At 37.6% G+C, this 19376-nt stretch overlaps 1 protein-coding gene across 1 annotated transcript in view; it reads right to left on the bottom strand.

The window, feature by feature from the left end:
• Positions 1-1851: 1851 nt before the first annotated feature.
• The window catches only part of AQP1 (aquaporin 1 (Colton blood group)), a 20378-nt gene continuing 2853 nt past the window's right edge, over positions 1852-19376 (bottom strand). The window contains exons 2-4 of the mRNA XM_042802114.1: positions 5762-5926; positions 5267-5347; positions 1852-3755 (exon numbers count right to left, since the gene is read on the bottom strand). Of these exons, the coding sequence (XP_042658048.1) occupies positions 3576-3755; positions 5267-5347; positions 5762-5926 (426 nt within the window). The 3' untranslated portion in view covers positions 1852-3575. The remainder of the gene's footprint in view (positions 3756-5266; positions 5348-5761; positions 5927-19376) is intronic.

Here is a 19376-nt window from a genome sequence, read left to right as displayed (position 1 = left end):
CGTGTTAAAAGTCTATGTAGTCAAGCAACATGAAATCTAAAATTAAATTGCTACAGTTACAATGGGGAGGCAGAGCATGTATTTACTTCTAAAGATAGATGACTAAAGTTAGGACCCATACCTCCTTAGATTGTGTATGGAATCAATGGAGCAGCAGAAGTTTCTCCAGGGACAAATTCAATGCACCTTGCTCAGGCTTCTTCTAAGTTGTCTTGTGCTGGTGCATGCAAAAACCAGGTGGTGCTTTGTCATCTGTCCAAACCAAGGAGTGAGCACATCTGCACTGCAGGTGCTGTCTATCCCTGGGATGACCACTGGCCCTCAGACAAAACAAAGGGGATCATCTTTGCATTGCTCAATTTTGCCCAGGAAAAGTTAGGGAGAAGGCTAGTTGGGATGGCCCATACAGGCACTGACAACTGTGTTCCTATACTTGGGAATACTCCCTGTACTTTTTAATTTTCTAGAATCTGCATAGCTATTCTCTGTGGATATTTGGTATGATGAGGGCTACCCAACAGGATGGCTACTGAGACCATGGCAGTTAGTCCCTAGTTAATCTATGATAGCATCTACTCTTCATCACCCTTACTTATTAGAATGTATGATAAATACAGAGGTTTGTTCCTGGGAATCACCAGGGCACAGACATGGTCTATTTTTCTATGTCAGGAACTGCCAGTACACTCATCATGGCAACTGTTTTAAACAACTGTGTTCCAGTCTTTCTCTTGATGTCAGGGAGATTTTTTTGAGTTTCTGGGTGATCATATGTAAATACATTTGTCCATATTTGTTAGTGGGTTTTGATACTTGCTGCTTCATGCTTTTAATTCCTTTGTTGAGTATCTTCAAAATATTTTAATGAGATGATGATAACTTCTAAGCATGCTTGTCCAGCAGAAAGAAAAACTATTTGTGCCAGGACTGGGGAGACCGTTAGCAGCTATGGTCCTGCATTACTGAGAAATTACTGTTCTCGGTTCAAGATCTAAGTATTACAAAAGCACTTTAAATGTACCATTAAGATTTTCCTTCTTTAAGAAGAAGGGAGGGATTTAAACCTGGAATTCTGTTGAAATATATTTTCACTTAATTTCCAAAGATTTACAGTAAATTTTTTAAACATTATCATTGTGAATAAATACACCAACAAATCATACTTCATTTACTTTGACCTGTTTTGGGTTTTTTTAGTTCACTAGTGAAACAGTTATTGTACATCTTTCAACTATTTTATTTATTATTTTGGTGATCATAATCAGCAGCTAGAGCAGCTAACATGGCATAGTACTATTGCATACCAAATGTAAAGGCAGCATTTCTTGTCTTCAAAGTTTGTCCTTTGAAGCATAGAAAATAGGTCAAGACACTGCTCTTTGCAGGGTGTAGACTAAGGAACAAACTGTGAATCTCACATTTTCTCCATCACTATATGTCTTAAGTTACCTCAAGCTTGTCAAAACAATTTACTGTGGGTGACTTCTGCAACTGTTCTGGTTCATAGATTCTGCAAGGCAAAAAGGGGTAATTTTCGGTCAGTGGATGCACTAGGATGCCAGCAAATAAAGCTGGGGAAAGATTCTGGAAATTTGGCACAAGGTCGTGGTATCCTGGTTTATTTCTAAGTGTAATTTAGATAGAGCTTAGTTCCAGGTGAAGGCATTCTTTGCCTGCTATACAAAGAAAGCTTCATTTCCCCAAAGGCTAGCATCAAATCAAAGGAACAGTCAAGAGCAGAAAACTAGAAATTTTTTCAGTCTTACAGGTTGGCACCTAAAGAACAGTATAGAAAATGAAATTGTGTTTTATTGCAAGGCAAATTAAAAATCAAGAATCAGGAACATTTTGTGTGTTAGCACAACTGATTTTGTTTATTTTTAAACCACCCCAAAATTCGATCATGCTGTATGTACAAAGACAATACATGGGATAGCACTCCAAATGTAGACAAGAAAGATAAAATGTATTCTGTTTTGTTTTGTTGCTGAATTTCCTTTTTATTTCTATTTTTTCATCTGCTCAACTCAATGAAATGATCCAACCTATATGGATCCCCATGTCAACCCTCTCTCAACTCCCATGTCCATGCTGTCTCTCTAAGAGGAGATATCCATCATATTACCTTTGGGGTGTTTGTCCAAATGGTAAAGTGCGCAGCTTCTTATGTAGGTTCCTCTGGGCCTCAGTTCTTATGCAAAACTGTTTAGTGCAGAACAAGTATACCAGCATGTATCTGCTTTAACTATATTCTATAGTTAGTAGGTAAGACCAGCTAATGCTTTGGGTTACTCAGGAAATCATAAGTAGCACACACACAAAAATGAAAACAGAAAATAGTCTTCCACATTGTTTAGAGTGTTAATTTTCTTTACATTTCCAGTGTCATTTATTTTGCTAAGCACTGCTGCAATTCTTTCCACTTGTCTTATGATCTTATTTTCTTACAAAACAGTATACTAGGCTTTCTGTATAAAACATATATATAAACATTTATATATATATATATATATATATATATAAAACAAAGCAACAACCCCCAAAATGGACTTACACACAGGTATGTAGTTGTCCCTCATTAGAAAATATACTATGTGTATATCTATTCATTATCCCTGAATATCAAAGCACTGGCAATTAGAATGGGGTCAGGAAGAAAGGGGCTTTTTTTTTTTTTTTTTTTTCCTGGTTTGTTTTAAAACATGCAGTTAAATTACATAAGACGAACAAAAGCAGAGTAGTTACAGGAACAATAAGACCCTGTTTACATATTGGCATCATGTAGTTCTTGTTGCCATTGTTACTACTACTCTCTAGTTTGACTTCTAGATATTACTTCCCAGGAATTAATATAGTTATAATTTTTTTATCACATATTCTCTCCCCTCACAATCAGCTGGATGCAGGTTTGCAGAGAATGAAACACTAGGAAATACAAATGGATCCTGGGACTCTGTAGATTCTTATCTTGCTTAACTTTTCTGGCCCTCTTTCTCAGAGATTTCAATAATTTAGAAAATTATGGTTGATCCTATAAAACAAGTAATTTTTAGTGGTCTTTCCTTCCAAAATATGCTTTTGGGCAATGATTTGAGATAGTTTTTCATATGCACTGCTGGCGTTAGATACCAACCTTGCATATTTGTACACCTTTTTTCCCGGTTTAAGCCCCCCATTATTGGTGCAGATGGTTCTCTGTCCTTGGTATCTATTCTTTCGGCAAACAGACTGGTCATTTGAACTACTTATGATTACTGAGTGATGTGCTGGGAGAACAACCCACTCTAAATGCACCAGAAAACTTAGTGGTGGCGAGGGAGAGGTTAAATTTCAGCCCAATTTGTTTAGCTCACACAAAAATGTCTATTGACTTCTTGGCTTGAAGAGTTGGCAATTTAAAAACCCTAGCTATAAAAATGCTATTAGGATTGGGGGCAAAAAAATGGAAAACCATATGGAATTAAAAAATAAAGTACTGCTTGCTGGTTTACAAAGAGTCTATAACACTGATAAAATCTTCGGAAACCAATGTGCTTTTTTTTTTTTTTTTTTTTTTTTTCTCCTTGTCCTTTTATTTATTTTGGCTTCATTTCAACCCGGGAGTTCATATCATCTCCTTCCAGATCATACTCTTCTACTTGGCCGCTGGTCCACACCTTCACACGGTCAGTCAGGTCACTGCTTCTGGGAGCAAGGATGAAGTCGTAAATGAGGGCAGCACTTGCTCCTCCAATGATTGGGCCAACCCAGAAGATCTGAAACACAGTTCCAAGCCCAGTTAGCATATCAGGTATTACTGCATTTGAAGGTGTTCTGAAAATCTCCTCTGAGCATTTTCATGATGAAAGTTAGAGTGAAAACATTAAAATTACAGCCTTTCATCTGTACATTTACTTAAACACATGGCAGGAAACCAGGAATTACTCACCATGAATTGGCAATAGACCCAGAGATTAATAACTGTAACTATGTTTTCAAGTTCTGCTTTTTAAAATTAGGTATCTACTGGTAAAACATCTCTGTTACTCCAGATAGATTTGGCAAAGGGACACAACTTCTAAAAGCATCAAGGACATTAGATTCCATTACTCCACTAACTTTGTGTGATAGATGAATTAGAAAGTAATACTTAGTGATGACCTAATTAGGAGCTTAATTTGTTACTAGCTGCTATTTAGCTAGTGATATTGCTGGTCCAATCACTTAAGGCAAGAAAAGTTTGGAAGGAGATGTAATAGAAGTAATTTAGTAGACAGGTTGATTTTATTAGAAATAACAGATGATTTTGAAGGATTTGTATGACCATAGAGTTCCTGAGTCTGAAAACGTGTTTTCTTTTATTCAGCAATAACAGTGGTTTAATATGAATTATTACCTTTATGTCCTTCTCTTTAGGAAAATAGTTTTTCTATGGAATTCTAAAAATGCTAGATACTAGCTTAGGTACATTTTCTTATAGACCAACAGAAGTGTTTAAGTGGGAGATAATGACAAAATTTCTCCAGTGTCCTTCTGTGTTTTACTCTTCAGATTAAATGGCATCCATGTCCAAAATTTTCACAACTCATTGTACTACCTCTAAATTTCCATGAATACCTATGCAACTGGCTGTCAAAGTCATGAGTAAGAGAGTTGGAACAAACTACATTTTAAATATTCAAGAACGCAGGTTCATTTAAGGCTTTTATATCAGACTTTACTATTGAGCTTTAGTGAAATAAGTAAATTTTTGTGACGTTCCTCATTTTAGCCACATTTAACTACAGGGAATAATCTAAAATTTATAGTGTTTCCAGAGTGCTTATCCATGAAAGCACATAAGCAGACACTTAACTTTAAGATGAACATTTTATTAGCTTCCAAATATTGGATGATCCATTCCAGTTTGTAAAGCTGCTTAAGAACCTTCTTAAATTAGGTTTTACCAAATTAATCAATAGCACTTTACAAATTCAGTTTAAACAATAAAAACTTAATACAGGATTCTGTGTAACAAGGATTTAATGTTTAAAATATTTGAAATAAATAAACATAAAGGGAAATAACCAAAGAAAATCTACTGTATTACTTTGAACATACGTACAGCTTGAGGACCTTGTGATCTCCTGAGGCTGGTCCGGAGCAAAAGGAGATCATATTTTGTTAAATTAAATAAAAATGGCAACTCACTGACTTGGTGTTAATGATAAGTGTCTGAATGTTTCTGATCTTGTAGATTATGCATATGCAGAGTCTCTTGTAAGCTAAACAAATTTATTCAACTTACCCAGTGATTATCGAAGTTGTTTGCAATCAACGCTGAGCCAAATGATCTGGCTGGGTTAATTCCACAACCAGTGTAATCAATCTAGGAGGTGAAAAGAGAACCAGTGGTGAGGCACTGATGCATGTGTGGCATCTTCACTACAGAGGAGGGCAAGTGGCAGCCTTCATCATGGTTTGGATGCTCACAACAGCTTCCTTCATCCCACCCACTCTTCCTCAGAAAACAGAGGAAAGACTGTTTGCCATATGTTTTTCCTGTCCCCTGCACTGAAACAGGTCCTACTTCTGCAACTCCTCCCGTATGTGCAACCTCACCAATTATTGCCACAGCCAGTTGGCTCAAGAAAGAAGGTCCATGCATGTAGCAGAAGCAAGGTAAGTCTCTGAAGTGGAAGGAGAAGGAAGAAACTTCTCATCTTCCCGTCATCCTCCTGCCTTCACTGGTCCATCCTGGGGTTGGATATTGCAGATATCAACTGTGAGAGCTAAAACTTACAGCAAGAAGATGTCCCAAGGCAACGGAGAGACCAATGGCCAAAGGTGCTGATCCTGAGACATCATTCCTTCTCCGGTCTGTGGTGGCGAGGACACACAACACCAACTGGAATGTAGCAATGATTTCAATACCTAGTCCTTGGCCTGCATTGATTCCCTCTGAAAGCTGCATGGAGACAAGAAGGAAAATGTTACTTGATATTCTTACCTGACTTCAACTAGTATGAAAAAGTTTTGCAGAATCTACTTTCTCAACACAGCCATTTCTCTCCTTGGGTTGATTTTGCTTAAGAGGGGGAAAAAAAAAAAAAAAAAAAAAAGGGAAAAAAAAAAAAAAAAAAGGAGGGAAAAAAAAGTGAACAGAATTTAGTTTTGAAACACTCACTGCTGTATTCAAGTCTAGACATAACCAGCTTTTGTTGGTGATTCAGCATGGTCTCATTGTTGCTGCATCCAGCCAAAGTGAATGCTCAACCACTAGACACAATGAGAACATAACTGATCTATGTATGAGAAAAAGATGAGCCATAAATTCACCTTCAGTAGAGGTTACCCATAGAAGTGAACTGTTGTGCCTTGAGGCTTTTATTCATTACTTCTCAGAATGAGGATCCTGGGGTCATATTAAACATTACTCAGCTTTCCTTCAGCAACAATTGCTAAGCAAACAGGGGCAGGAGGAGGAAGGGACAAATAGTAAGAAAAGTGCATGGTTCTGGGTAGCTTGAAACTACCTATCTCTGCTATTGACAAGTCACATTAATCTTTTCTTCTTTTCTCCCACCACTATTTACTTCTGTAATTCAATATGAACTATTTGAAACAAGGACTTCATGTGGACAATGCCCTGCAAAATTCTAGCCCCAATGGGCAGATTTCTGCATAAATATTTACACATATACTGTGATTCAATTGCCTGAAAATATGCCTCAAATGCCACTTGATATTCCCTAAGATATCCATGATGTTCATGTGGGACTGGTAGATGTGACACAAGTCCTACAGAAGACCAAAGGTATCTAAAATGTCTCTAGATGTTGATGTGTAACCAATGTATCTCTGACTTGGATAGGGAATGAATGTAGTCAGTGGAGATGAGATCCATTCAGATGAAATGTACGCGATCATTTGAGAGTCAACCGAATTGCTCTGTCTTTTATTTTGTATTCACTAGATCTCATTTGACTACAACAACAGTTGGACACTCAACTCACAAGTAGACTAATTTTAGGTGTTTTAGATGCAATCTGAATCTTACTCAACTTCTTTGGGAGCCATAAAAAATCTTCCCCAATTCAGGAATCCTAAAGGGCTTATGGCGGAAGTATTTCAATTTCCCACTGAAGTAAAGCAGATTCTCAGATTCTCTAGAAAAACACACATTGGTAGATGTAGATATTCCAGCTATATTATTAATCATGAAATCAATAAGGTTTCTTATTAGTATAAATTCTGTAGAATGCATTGAAACCACAGTAATTCACATAAATTAACATTATGCAGTAGAAATGCTGCCATATTTCTGTAATACTGTTAGAAACCTTTTCTTAACAAGAATCTATGGAATTAAACTATTCAATATTATAACAAGTTTTGAATTCTGTTTCTAATTGCTATATTCAGTGGTATCTTAGTTAAAACAAGACAAGCCTGTATCTGAGCTGAATAACTTGATGTTAAGCAGAAATAACTACATTGCATGGGTAGGATGAAACATGAGCTTGGACACGGGCCAGAGAAACTGAGAATGTGAGTGACTCAGAGCAGGAAGCAAACTCGTGCAAAACTTATGCTCAAGAATAGTGCTATCAGTAGGTTATCCCATCTGTCATAGCCTCTGCATTAAAAATTACTAAGTCACACATGGCAAAAACATAACTAAATGTTATTTTGACCTGTCCAGAACAATGAAACTATGGGAAATCATGCTTTACATCTGTTTTTGTGGTTTTATGCTCTAATTTTCCCCAAACTAATATTTGAATAACCTTAAAACCTAAAGATGTATAGCTGAACTCTTTCACTTTCTACCTTTGCTACTCACTTTTCTTGTTTCTTCCCTGTAACAAAACAACATAATATCAAATTCTTAAGCACTGAAAAAAAAAAAAAAATCATCTGAGACTTCAGCCAGCATAAATCTGATTAACTACATTAAAACCAGTGAAAATATACTGATTTCTAAGACCTGCCAATCTGAAGCATTAATAATATATATCTTGTTCTTTAATGTGCAGTATTGATATTCTTTGAGCTAGAAGCCTTTTATCCACAGATAGAAAGGAATTCTGGTTGAAATTGTAGGCATTTTTATTCCTTTGGCATCCATACGGTAGAAAATGAAATCAGTTAATGAAACCTTCAGCATTAGTAGGACTTACATGTAAGAAATACAAGTCTGATATAAATATATACAGACAAGTCGGCAGTGAAATTGTCATGATTCCAGAAATCATGTTGGATGCCTTATATATCACTAAATTGATATTCTATTACATTTGTGATCCCTCTTTTAAAAATAATCAATTTTTGTCTGGAGACACAGTGGGATTTGTGGCTTTTAAGAAATTAGACTTCAAATGTATCCTATTGGTATCAAAAGTAATAGTATCCTTTTAAGAATCTGGACTATAGACTCGCTGGAAAACCTTATCTCACATTTGGAAGGCTAAATAGTCAGATTTAAAAGGCAAGTGTATTGGCAAATAAATGAGTGATATGCAAATACCCCAAAATGGATAAGGAACTAAATTCTCTTCTATCATCATGCAGCTGTTACACCCCAGAAAATCTAGATCTGAGGTCTGACGCATTGATGTTAATATTTGCAAAGGCCTTGACATTTCAAACGATTAAACACTGAACTACCATTAGTTTTTCCCTTCATTTGAAGGGCTTCTATAAAAGAAAAAAGTCAGTAAGAACATAATTATGCCTTTAAAACCTGTGATAATTCTTATCTTTGAGAGGAGGAAATCACATTCTTCCTTTCCCTCCAGGAAAACACATCCTACAGCTGACGTGACTTGAGGTCATTCTCCCTGCTAATCAACACTTATTGATGGGCTGTGTGGAATCAAAGAAAACCTGGAAATATCATAGGAAACCTTTTGCTTTCCTCTAGCATATAATTTTACGCAGCCTGCCAGGGACGTAAGATTCCACTGTGAAAGCAAGGACTCTGGGCCATGTTCCAAAATGAGGCAAACTGAGACAAACCTTGGATGTTCTGCTTTGCTGTGGTCTGTGGATCTGCAGCATGTATGTGTTGTATCACAGATGTTATTTGCCTACTTGTCAGAGCTATAGTGTCACTATGGCAGCAGACTGGACCATCCAGGGCACAGTAACACATGGCATAGCATGAGTTTTCACCATCCTAAACACATCCCAGTCAAACCATAACATGGGTAGAAGGAAGGTGCATTTCCTAGTATCAAGTTAAAATGTACATATATATATGTGTGTGTGTATACTTCTATTTATATAATCCTTGGTCACAGTGTATTTGCAAGTATTACTCAGATAACAATGCAATATGAAACATTTTGCAGCTTTTGAATCTGCTGATTTAAGCTCTTGACAGAACCAGGCAGGTGTAACCAATATAAGTTGGTTACCCTTTCATTGTATTTTCCATTTGTTATTCCATTTTTTTAAAGAAAGCTTGATTTTTTTGTAGAATACCTGATTCCAGAAGATTCAGGGCTGTCTAAAGCTTAAGCTGCATCTAGCAGGAAGCAGTACTAAACAATACAGACACTTGAGTGCCTGAGGCTGTCAATAAAACAAAGGCAAAAATCAACCGCTGGTCTTAACATCTAACATTCTGCTACTGAGTATATCCAGATTATAAGGTGACCATATCTCTAGTTCTTAAATAGGTAGAATAATGTCTTGAAACATAAGACACAGCCACCTCTACTGTAGTGTTGGGGTGTTGGGGTGTTGTGTTCCAGTGACCCATACTTACACTGCAAAGACTTTCTTCCCTGCATTGATAGGCTGCTTACCAGCGGTCACAACAAGGTATGTGGGCAGTGTATGTGGGTTGACAATGCATTTTCCCTGGATGTATCTGCTGAGAAATCTCTGATCGTTTCTTATCTCAGTCCAATGACTCTCATATGCTCTGCATTTTAAAGTCATGCTCATTAAGGCAATAGATAAAAAATGTCAGAAGGCACGGAACAGCATGGTAACTCCCTGAGCTTTTCATGCCTTAGACGTGTGAGGCTTGAAGAGTGAATTCAGTGCTTTAAGGAACCAAATATGCTCTAAGGGATTAAAATGAAACACACAGGCCTGCATTCATATTCAACACCATTTCTCACAGCATAGGAGTCAATCCAGACTTCTCCTTTTTTGTTCACATGAATTGTTCCACTAAACTTCATCTGTAAGTCACTGTTTTGACAGAAGCACCAGAAACACACCCAAGAAATGGCTTACATCATTGACAAGATCTGAGAGTTATGTGTAGACATGTATATCTGCACAGCTGAATCAATCTTGGCTGCATTACCTTGCAAAGAGCAATTCTCTCTTGACTGTAATAGCACCCAGACAACAAACAAAAGCCTACATGTAGACACCCCAAGTGAGGTGTATCATTCTGTGAGCTGAATTCCACCATTAATATTTTCACCTGAGTTCACTGTGAATCTGAACAAGTTCATGGAAGAAAAATCCACTGGAATACAGTAAATTTATAGAAATGTTTCTCATTCAGAAAGCTCCTGAGCTGCACCTAGTTGAAACCTAAGGAAACCCTTAAGGCATGCTGAAGCCCTCTGCTTTGCATTAGTGGACATAGGATGAGGCAAAATACCAGTTTCCCATTAAAAGATTGTCTTTATCTGGTCATGCTACTGCTGCTCTTGAGCAACCTGATTTGAATTCAGTGCTGACTCTGATTTGTGCAAGAGGTTGGACTAGAGACCTCCTGACATCTCTTCCAAGCTGAATTATCATACAAGAGACAATGGTTCTTCGGGAAGGATCTTCCTGTGTGAAGGTCTGGGACAGAATTGCCTCAGTGCTTGGCTGCGTTAATGTCTAGAAACATCTGGTGACATGTGCAGATAGTGGAGCCACAGCTGATCGATGAATCACTGTGAAAGCTCTACATGTATATAATCCATATTGGTGAGTCAAGGGACATGTAATATAATCAAGTGAGGACCATTAAACCTGAGGGCAAAATTAGTGGAAAATCATTACCTAGTCATGACTGTGAGAGTAACTAGTTGAAATGAACACCTGCTTTTTGGTCTTAGGAAATGGGTAGCAGACACTTTGCTTCTATTTCTCCACATCAAACAGGAGACAGGAATTACAGGAGCTTGTTTCTCAGAAGTGCCCTTAACTGCCATCTTTAGCTGACTGACTTGCACAGTTTAGAGCAATAATTTAAGCAAATTAATGGTATGTTTTCTTTCCTTTTGGTGTTTTTTTTTTTGTTTTTTTTTTTTGTTTTGTTTTGTTTTGTTTTGTTTTGTTTTGTTTTGTTTTGTTTTGTTTTTTGTTATTGTTGCTTTGTTTTGGTTTTTGGGGTTTTTTTTGGTGTTTTTTTTTGTTTTGTTTTTTTTTTTTTTTTGAGCAGGATATTTATTAGTTGTCGGCCTTCAGAAAAGAAATGGGGACAGGAAATTAAACTGGCCCAAGGTAAACCCAATTGTGTACTTCTCTAGTAGCTTCATATTTTTCTCATCAGGAGTAAAAGTATGTCAAGTTCAAACCTGTTTCCCGTTACATGGATAAGAGAGTTTGTTATACAAGGTTGTTTCATCACGTGGTGCTATGCTCCATCTCATCCAACAAACCCTTAGCCATGAATTGTATCTTCTAAGGTCCAGATTATTTTCATATAACAGGGATTAGTTTCTCATTGTTTCTGAAAAATGACAGGCCTCTGGATATGTAGAATTCTATTTTTTAGGAGGGGAATGTCAACTTTCTCCATTCTTATGAAATACTTCACTGCAAGCTGTGCTAGTTGATGGGTTTTAGAGAGAGAAAAGTTAAGCCACAGCAATTTAGCGACACATATAACATCAATGATGGCTGAGACTTCTCTTCTTTGTATAATCCAGACTTCCCCTATGTATCTCCTGTCCACACAAAATCTCACATTTTAAGGAGCTTTGCTGCAATAAATAATACCTTTATATCAGACAGACCTCTTTACTTGTGTGTTGAATTCAAATAAGCAGCTAACAACTTGAACCAAACCTGCTGTTTTCAGCATTCCAAAGTATTAGCTTATCTCTGCCACAGTAGATGTTTTTCTTAAAAGAAGATTTTTAGCATTTCATTCAAGCAAATTTTCACTGTCTTACTTCATTTTCTTCCCGTACCTTAAACTTTGCCTTCTTTGATTTTATTTTGTATAATAAGGAAAGCTCTTCACATTATTTTGAATGGTTCATGCTCTCTTCTTCATTCTCACACTGGAGGAATTAATTATTCTGCTTTATACCAACTAACTATCATTTAAGTGTTTAGCTGGGCAAATTTCTTTAATGCAATGTTCTTCAAACTTAATCTCAGAACCTAATCTTCCTACTTCCCTCAAAATCCCCTTCCACTATCTTGCCTGTAATTTTGTCCGACTCTTCTTATTCTTTCAACTCCAGCTCTGTCATGAAAATACCTTGATAATTTCCATATTGATAACATACCTTTCTTCTAGTGGAAATCTGTCCCAGGTCTCAATAGCTATAAACCTTCCTTTAACTCACAGTCAAAATATAGTCAGAGACTTTATTCCCTGCTATTTAACTACAGTTATTATCTTCTCTCCTTGCAATTTAATAATATCTGAAATGGATGTTTCAATATCAATTATTTGAGTGTTAGGTATTCAGAGAGTACAAAAGTCTCATTGCTTTAGTAAGTAGACAGGCAAAGATGTAAAGAGTTTCACTTAAAATTATATGACAAGCACTCAGACGAAGCTGCTTATGAAGCAAAGAATTAGCTTTGGATCATATCCTAGATCAACAATAGAAGCATTCAGCAGAACCTAGGGACAAAACATATTGTCCTCTGCTAGATTATCCTTCCTATAAATACAGCCTTAAGAGCTCTAAAGGGGACTCATTCAATTCCCAGAGCAAAAATCATATTTTCCATTCTTTGGACAGCAGACACCCTCCAGGAACAAGCCTAACCTCCCTCCTTCCAATTCTATCTTCAGGCTAATAAGAAACTAGACACGGCTTTGTGTTGCAGCAGCCTGGTATGCCATAAAGAGAAGAGTGATGGTTTAATTTATATTAAAACAGAGCACATAAAGTTTACATGTGAGGCCAGTGACAGACAGTAAAAGTTAATTCCTCTATAGGACTTCCATTTACCACAGATAGTTAGAGGTAGGGAATTTTTCTCATTTACAATTTTACTTTTTGATGTGTCTCTGGGAAAGTTGCTTTGGGGAAACATTTTTTTCAAATCTTGCTGCTGAGAAGTAAACAACTTCTATTCAGAGAATGAGGAATGGTGGATCATTGTTTTGTTTTGTTTTGTTTTGTTTTGTTTTTTTTACCCAACAAAACTCAATCAAATAGCTCATTTTCCATAACACTTTTGAAGCATTCATTTCTAAAACAGAGAAATTTGTGATCTCCCGTATTGTCAGACTGAAGGGACATAGTCTTTCTACGGGGAATTTTGGGCATACATAAATTTTGAACCTAATAGAGTCTTCCTCTCCATATTGTTCCTGGAATAACTCGCTAGATTTGCACAAACCTCATAGTACGTTTGTAGGCAATTGCACCAAAGCAATATTCATTTTATACTTCTAGACAAACACTCCAGCAAACCCGTGAAGTTTTCAGACATTCCAAGACTGAGGTAGTTCATACAGTCAGTCTTGTGCAGAGCACTGAAGATTTGGCATTTCCATGGATTTTAAAAACAGCTCTGAATATGTATAACGGATTTTAGGAATTCTCCCCCTTGTTTATCAAGCAAGAAGTCATATAAAAGGAAGGAAAAGGGGCCAAACCTGACTTTATTCATTCCTCAGTCCAAATACAGTCATCATTAACTTCAGAAGTTGTGTGTATATGTGTAAGGAGACATGTGCCACCGTTCAGCTTTGAAAGAATTCATTGACTTCACTTGGCACAGATTTAGTGTCAAAAGCCTGGAAAAGTTTGGTTTTCTGTGGTACCTCTCAGCAGTTCCTGGAGAGGGGATGCATGAGGTTCTACCAGGAAAGTACACAGACGATTTCTTTGCTCCTTTCTGGCCCACAAATGCCAAAAGAGAAACCCCTGCCAGAGATTTCAAGACAAATGTTTGTCCTTCTGCTGTTTATAGAGGTTCCTCCATTATGCCTGTCAGGCCTTGTATATTTGATTTAACAGGTTAATGTTGTGCCTTGGCCTCAGATCTCATTGACTTCAGTGGAGTTGCAGCAGTTAAGCACCAACATTAGCTTTGACTCTGGCTGCCAGGATGATCAGTGTTTTCCCATCAGGTTGCACATTAATAAATACGCAGGATCCCATATTACTTCCAGCCAGGCCAGAAAAACCTCCAGGAGACACTCACTTGCTCCATGACATTGGTATTAATATTATTCTGAAGATACTGAGGAGCACAGCCACAGACCATGATGTCTCATTGTGCCAGGTATCGTACCAGCCCACAATGAAAAGGGTGTCCCTGACTATTTGTAATAGAGATACAATAGTTTAAAGACATGGAAATACAGAAACTGAGAAACGCAGACACATAACATACAGATAGTTTGCTACCTATGAAATTGAGCACAAACACAATAATTTGAACTGGTTTCCCTTACTCCAGAATGGAGATTTTTCTAAGAATGAAGATTTCTTTGACATTTTCAATTGTGATACCAGGTGAAGATCTCTCTGTTATTGAATTCTCTCAATTAAGCTAGAGAATGGACAAATAAGCAAAAATGTACTACTGTTCTAAAGAAAACAGGCAATATCCTCTTGAGACAAACAGGAAATTTTTCAAGGGCTATTTTTTCTTCCTTTAGTACTTGTGATGTGGTTTAGTATCCTTGTTTTAAAAATGCTTCTTTTAAAGGTAGCCATATACAGCCCAGATAGTGACATTTTTTAGGATTCTCTTATTAAAGAAATTCTATTCTCGTCACATTTGAAGGTTCATATAATCTGCTGAAGTACATGAGCCCTGATAAAATTACTTATATGTTGGTTTTGTCATTGCATCAATTTAACCAGAAGAGATCCATAATATTAATTCTCATATTTGCTGTGGAAATTTCCATTTTTTCTCAGGCTGTGGTTTTTGCCACGTCAAAACTTGATTTAGAATAGACACCTGCTAATAGATATTTTTTAAAATTTTCTAGTTAATTTAAATTAGGAAATGAAATTTGGCTTTACCTCATCTGAAGAATCTTTCTGTTTATCAATCTATCTGTCTTCAGCGTGTGCATATGTGTGGAGGTGTGCATACATACACATACACACAGAATATCCAAGTACATATGGCACAAGACATAGAATGTTAAGGAAAGGAAAAGAATTTTGTTTATTCACCATTCAGGGAGGGTGGTGGCAAAATTAGGTTCCTTATAGTTCATACTTAATCCTACTTAGTTTGACAGCTGGTCAAACACAGAAAAAAAAAATCATTCTCCAAAATTCCCGGCATGAGTCCATTTGAATTACGATATTAAATAATGTACCAAGTTAATAATGTTTTTAAGTCTATAGCAAGTCATTATTTTACAACCCTCTGTGAACCCCTTTCACCATTTTCTAGCATTTCTAAGTAGAAATAAGTAAAGAGGGCCTTTAACCTGAGTCTTGCAGACCATTTTTCAAACAATACGTGAGTCATCCTTGGATCCTCTGCATGTGGACTTAGTTCATGCTACAAAACCCAATTTGAACTACTCTGTTTTAGCACCAAAAGACTGGCCTGCAGGTGGATGAGCACTGCAGCCCTTGTCTTGTGCCAGAAATGGCCATGCTGCTGCATCCCTGAATGCTCTGTCCCAAAAGCTCAAAATATGGCTATATTATTATAGAAGCACTAAACAAATTTTCATAGAAATGGAAATAAGAAATAACTACTGAGATCTGCAATAAGGATTAGAGCTATAACCTCTGTTATCCCCAAATGCTCTGGAGTATAAGTGATAACCATCAGGTTTACATCTCAGTCCAGATATTTCTGCTGTCACTGTGTGAACACTTAGAAAGCAGCCAAGACTATGGCCAGATTTGAGCAGGTGCTTTTCCTGTGCTCCACCTGCCTGGCCTGGTGCGATTCAATACAATGCTGGCATGCCATAAAAGACGGCTTCTGTAAAACTGAGATTGAATAATGATCTATTGTTGTGTCATTCTTTGTTAAGAAAAAAAAAAAATCCCAGACTAATACCGTGCAGGAACCATTTTGCTCACTCTAAAAATGTAGCAACTTCTGGTCCCTTGTAGAAGCTCGAGTGCTGAAGCATGCAGATGTCCCAGCACAGGCAATGTTGGCAGGACATGCCTACATTGGATGGAAAAAAAGGAGGACAGGGGGCAGGGACAAGGACAATGTAACTTGTTGTATTGAGACTTGAGAAAGGTGTAGTGTATAATCTGCATCGAGAAAAAAACATCCAAGGATTTTTAATAAATGTTAGAGGTCAGGAACTCAGCTGCGTGTCTCGTCCATCCAGTGGCACCTCTGGAACTGCAATTTTCCATACTGACTCAGAGGAAAAGCAGCATCACTTACTCAATTGTCCACTCACACTGTCAAGCTCTCAGTTTATTTTGGAAGTTCTTCTAGCTCAACCCGACTTTGTTTAATTTGAGGTTGGAGGAGAAGAGACTCATAGGGTGGGGACACAAAAAGAGAGGGAAATCACAAGTTAAACACTGAATCATCAGGGCCAGCCATGAAAGTCCTGGTCCCCATGGTAAAAGAACCACCACTGGTGCACTTGTTTGGGCCAAATGTGGGGAGTGTGTTGATTCTTGTCCATGATCCCCACTGAGGCAACTTTCTAAAGGATGGGAAAGACTCAGTGGGAAATATCAAGATGAAAACATCAGTACTGACCCACACACACCATTAGAAAGTGTGGCAGGTCTCAACTTTATGAAAAGGAACTCCCAGTGCAAAGGCGATTTTATAATTGCACTAGAGGTCTTTGTGCCTTGGAAATTTATTGGGTGAAAAATCACCAACATTGATGTCCTAAAGATAAGATGACACATCTGCAAAAGCTAATGATACATACATTGTATGCCCCATCCTATGCTCTAGACCCCTGGAGACAAGAAATTGTCCACCCTTAAGCTTTCCCTAGTAGCAGAATAAGGCTGGAGCTGGTGGATACATAAACAGAGAAAAAAAAAGCCATCACCAGCACAGCAGTTCAAAGCTGCTCTGCTGCTGCTGGACCACAATCAAGATAAATGAGATTACTTATAGAAAGGGCACTCATTTTGTAGCGTGACTTCGGAGAGGGTGGAAGGTGTCTCAAAGTGGCAGATACTGCCCTGGTATGAAGAATTGAGGGTAGCAAAGGGTGACTTTCTCCCTGTCTTTGAGAACGGATTTGGAGTTTGCCGCTGTGTGTTTATCACCAAAGGGCAAAGCACCCTTATGTGCATCAATTCTTCTGCCACAGCTGATCCAACTCTGGGGACAGTGATGAGCAGTAGTGGCAGAGACACAGCCAATCACGCTGGAAATCCAGTGACTTTCCACACCCCAGGAGTAGTATCTATATGACTATTCACCTGTCTTAAGAAAATGCTCCAGACCTCTGAATCCACTGACCACATATCTCTTCTGGCTTTTTCTGAAAGTTCTTCGGTCACACAAAAAACGTTTATCAGCCCACTGAGTGTTTTTTAAAACCAAGTCCTTCTATTTGTTATTCTTGGTTGGTTTTCTTTTCTCTTTATCTACCCTGACCAATGTTACTTTCAGGTCTGTTTTCCTTGCCTACAAATTTTGATCCACAACTTTTAAAAGAATGTCTTTCATCATAAACTTCAAGGCAGAGTTTTCAAATAGTTTCCAAATTGTAGTCCTGAGATTTAGAGGACACATTTCCTGGCACTCTAATTGGTGTGCTAAAATACAGAAATTATGAAATTATAAAGCAGTGTCTGCATTTTTCACAAACTCTAATTATTTTCATGAAAAAAAAATAGAATTAAAAAACAAAACAAAACAAAACAAACTGAACTAAATAAATTTTCTCAACATGTTTTTAAAAGCTTTATAAAAGTTCTCAAAATAATCATTTCTGAACCACAAATATTATGTTACTTTACAGGACAGGAGTCTCCTCTCACCAGCCTTTCCTGCTTGAGCTTTTTGTTGGTCATTAACTGCTTGTGATGAATAGTTTCTTCCATTATCCAAACTACAGATCTGTCCTCACTAGACAATAGCTAGCTATGCTGGAAGATGAGTGCAGTTTGTATTAGATATTCTCTATTTTTACAGTTTTACCTAATAGGAATTTGTAATATATAGTAATCTGATTGCCAAAAAAAGATAAAAGATGATGTAAGGAAAAATATTTGAATTTTTAGAACAACAAGAACACTGCATAGTCCTCTTTCAGCTTTTCCAATTCTTAAAGTTTTTACTTTGGCACTCACACCACTACTGAAATACATGGGAAGCTAAGTGTCTTAAAAATGATTCAGTAACCTGAATACCTCTCTGAATATTGTCCAGAATGTCTTACTTACAAACAACCAAAGGAACTAAAAATATTTCCATTGACTTCAAACTCTTTATATGTGACTATTTTGCTTATCTTAGTATAAAACAGACTTTAATATTGAACATGTTAAAGGAGTTTCCCGCTTTTTCATTCTCCATTCCTTCTCTTCAGTCTTGCACATTCCATGGCTGGTTTTTTGTGCTTCATTCCCTTGTGTTTCCCTTTTTCCCTTGGACAATGGCAAACACATAGATTCACCCTACTTCATTTTGGATACTTAACAGAGGCTTCCAAGCCTGGAGCCTCATCATACCCAAAGAAGAGCTGGCTGGCTCTGGAGGACAACTCAGCAGATCCAAATGTTGAGCTACATCTCTTTGTCTCTCCTTCTCCATGAACTAGAGAGGAGCTTATGGAAATGTGTTCCTCACTTGGCCTCTCAGTGCAGGACTTAGAGTTGGTCAGAATAAATCTAACTTTAGGCATGCAATCCTTCCCAGTATCCACCAGAGACACTGGATAGCCATTGACTCCATTAAACTGCTACCACCACATTTTTCCTGTAAAAAACACCCCTCCAACAGCATGTCAGGGTCAGAACAGAGGACACAGTCATGCACGTCCAAGCCCACTTCCCAACCTTGTCAAACAAACAGCACTGTCTTTCTGTACCTTTCCTCAATAATGAATCTACACTTTGTTTTCCACAGGAAGGGCAGGAAGACAAAGCAGCTTGCAGGGATGCCAGCTCTGTCCCTCCCCTCCTTGTTCACAGGTTAAAAAGCATGACATAAAAGCAAATCTCTCTGGTTTGTCCTTATGGTCTGTTTGCTGAAGAAGGCAGTGTTCTCTTGTGGTTTCAGGATATGCCCCATTGTGATCGGTTCTGCACAAGGAGAGCTGTTCTGCT

The sequence above is a fragment of the Tyto alba genome, unplaced genomic scaffold (assembly GCF_018691265.1).
Source record: "Tyto alba isolate M040663 unplaced genomic scaffold, T.alba_DEE_v4.0 Super-Scaffold_38, whole genome shotgun sequence".
NCBI lineage: Eukaryota > Metazoa > Chordata > Aves > Strigiformes > Tytonidae > Tyto > Tyto alba.
The sequence above is the reverse complement of the archived record's forward strand: the minus strand, read 5'-3'. Positions and strand labels throughout refer to the sequence as shown.